This window comes from Tachypleus tridentatus, chromosome 13 (assembly GCF_004210375.1).
Source record: "Tachypleus tridentatus isolate NWPU-2018 chromosome 13, ASM421037v1, whole genome shotgun sequence".
Taxonomy (NCBI): domain Eukaryota; kingdom Metazoa; phylum Arthropoda; class Merostomata; order Xiphosura; family Limulidae; genus Tachypleus; species Tachypleus tridentatus.
Window position 1 is genome coordinate 272,250,111 of NC_134837.1, and position 3,092 is coordinate 272,253,202.

Consider the following 3,092-nt stretch of genomic DNA (forward strand, 5'->3'; position numbering starts at 1 on the left):
TGTAACTGAAAGGAAGAACACTACACTCTGGATAAAAAAATACATGGAAGCAAGAGCCCTACACTCTGGATGAAAAGTAAAGGAAGGAAGAGCACAATACGATGGATGAAAAGTTTTTTTTGGAAGGAAGATCACTACACTCAGGATGAAAAGTAATTGGAAAAAGAGCCCAACACACTGAATAAAAGTACTTGGAAGGAAGAGCACTACACTCTGGATGAAAAGTATCTGGAAGAAAGAGCCCTACACTCTTGATGAAAAGTGCCTGAAAGGAAAGCACTACACTCTGGATGAAGAGCAATTGAAGAAGAGCCCTACACTCTAGAAGAAAAGTAACTGGAAGGAAGGCCCTACACTCTGTACAAAAACTAACTGGAAGGAACGGCTCTACCCTGTGGATGAGAAGTAACGGGAAGGAAGAGTTCTACACTCTCAGGAGAAGTAACTAAAAGGAACAGTCCTACACTCTAAGTAAAAGTAATTACAAGGAAGAGTTCTACACTCAAAGTTGGAGTAACAAGAATGAAGAGCCCTACACTCTGGATGAAAAACTAAGTGAAAGGAAGAGCACTAAAGTCTGGATGAAAAGTAATTGCAAGGAAAACCCTATAGACTGCATGAAAAGTAACTGAAAGGAAGACCCCGACATTATGGATAAAAGTGCTTGGAAGGAAGAAGAATTCACTCTGGATGAAAAGTAACTCGAAGGAAGAGCCCTACACTCTGGGTGAAAAGTAACTGGAAGTAAGAATCCTACACTCTGAGTCAGAAGTAACTAGAAGAAAGTGTCATACACTCAGGGAGAGAAATAAGTAGAAAAGAAGAACCCTACACTTTAAGAAACAAATAACTTCTGGAAGTCAGAGTACTACTCTTTAGATGAAAATTAACTAGAAGGAAGAACATAACACTCTGAACAGAAACGTAAATGGATGAAATAGCCCTACAATCTGGATGAAAAGTTGCTGAAATGAAGATCTCTACACTCGGGATGAAAAGTAACTGGAAGGAAGAACAGTACAATCTGAAAGAAAAGTAACTGGTAGGAAGAGTACTACACTCTGGACGAAAATTAATGGGAAGGAAGAGCCCTACACTCTGGATGAAAAAAAACTGGAAGGAAGAGCACTACACTCTCGATGAAAAAGTAACTGGAATGAAGAACTCTACATTCTGTACGAGAAGTAACTGGAAGGAAGAATCCTACACTCTGAGTGAAAAGTAACAAGAAGAAAGTGTCATACACTCAGGGAGAGAAATAAGTAGAAGGAAGAGCACTACACTATAAGAAACAAATAACTGGAAGACAGAGTTCTACACTCTGGATGAAAAGTAACTAGAAGAATAAGACCTACTACTCAGGGATAAAAGTAACTGGAAGGAAGAACACTAAACTATAGATGAAAATTAACTGGAAGGAAGAGCTGTACACTATGTATGTATAAGTAATTGTAAGTAAGAGTTTACACTCTCAATGAGACTTAACTAGAAGAAAGTGTCATACACTCAGGGAGAGAAATAAGTAGAAAGAAGAACCCTACACTTTAAGAAACAAATAACTGGAAAAGAGAGTACTACTCTGGATGAAAAGAATTTGGAAGGAAGAGCCCCACTCTGAATGAAAAGTAACTCGAAGGAAGATAACTACACTCTAGATGGTAAGTAATGGAAGGATGAGCCCCACACTCTCGATGAAAGAAAGTAACTGAAGGGAAGAGAACTACACTCTGGATGAAAAGTACTGGGAAGAGCCCTACACTCTGGAAAAAGTAACTGGAAGGAAGAGCCCTACACTCTGGAAAAAAAAGTAAATGGAAGGAAGAACCCAACACTCTGGATGAGAGAAGTAACTGGAATGGAGAGTTTACACTCTCAGTGAGACTTAACTAGAAGGAAGAGTCCAACACTCTGCATTTGAAATAAGAGGAAGGATGAGTTACACACTCTTTGTGTGAAGTAACTGGAAGGAAGAGGTTCTACACTTTAAGGAAGTAAAGGAAGATCTCTAAACTCAGAATGATAAGTAGCTAGTAAGAAGGAGTCCTACACTCTGAATGTAAAGTAACTAAAGTAACCAGAAGGAATATCCTTACACTCTGAGTGAGAAACTTAAGAAGGAGAACCCTAAATTCTGGAGGAAAGTAACTGGAAGGAAGAGCCCTACACTATGGATGAAAGTAAGTTCTACACTCTCAGGAAGTGACTAAAGGTACATTCACACACTCTGAGTAATAAGTAATTACAAGAACGCGTTCTACACTCTAAGTAAAAGTAACAAGAAAAAAGAGTCCTACACTGTGAATGAAAACTAACTGGAAGGAAGAAGACCCTACACTCTGGATAAAAAAGTAACTTGGAAGCTAGAGCACTACACTCTGGATGAAAAGTAACTAGACAGAAAGAGACCTACACTCTAAGTAATAAGTAACTAGAAGGAAAGTTAGAGTCCTGGGGAACACTCACACTAGTAAAAGTAACAAGAAGGAAGAGCCCTACACTCTGGATGATAAGTTACTGGAAGGAAGAGCCCTACACTGTGGATGAAAGTAAAAGTAACTGGAAGGAAGACACTCTGGATGACAACAGAGGAAGGACACTCTGTGAACTAACTGGAAGGAAGAGTACTACACTCTGGATGAGAAGTAACTGGAAGGAAGAGTTTCACACTCTCAGTGAAGTAACCAAAAGGAAGACTCCTACACTGTAGATAAGAAGTAACTGGAAAAAAGAGTCCTACAGTCTGGATGAGAAGTAACTGGAAGGAAGAGCCCTACACTCTGGATGAAAAGTAACTGGAAGGAAGAGCCCTACACTGGAATGAAAAAGTAACTAAGGAGAAGAAACTGGAAGAAGAGTTCTACACCTGGTTGAAAAGTAACTGGGAAGGAAGAACACCTACACTCTGAATGGAAAGTAACTGGAAGGAAGAGTCCTACACTCTGGATGGAAGAAGTAACTGGAAGAAGAGCCCTACACTCTGGATGAAAAGTAACTGGAAGGAAGAATCCTACACTCTAGGATGAAAAGTAACTGGAAGGAAGAACACTACACCTCTGAATGAAAAGTAACTGGAAGGAAGACCTCTACATAGT

At 39.6% G+C, this 3,092-nt stretch overlaps 1 protein-coding gene across 1 annotated transcript in view; it reads left to right on the forward strand.

The window, feature by feature from the left end:
* The first annotated feature begins 650 nt into the window (after positions 1–650).
* Positions 651–3,092, forward strand: part of LOC143236569 (colorectal mutant cancer protein-like) — a 17,355-nt gene continuing 14,913 nt past the window's right edge. Inside the window, exon 1 of the mRNA XM_076474869.1 lies at positions 651–697. Coding sequence (XP_076330984.1) covers positions 651–697 — 47 coding nt within the window. The remainder of the gene's footprint in view (positions 698–3,092) is intronic.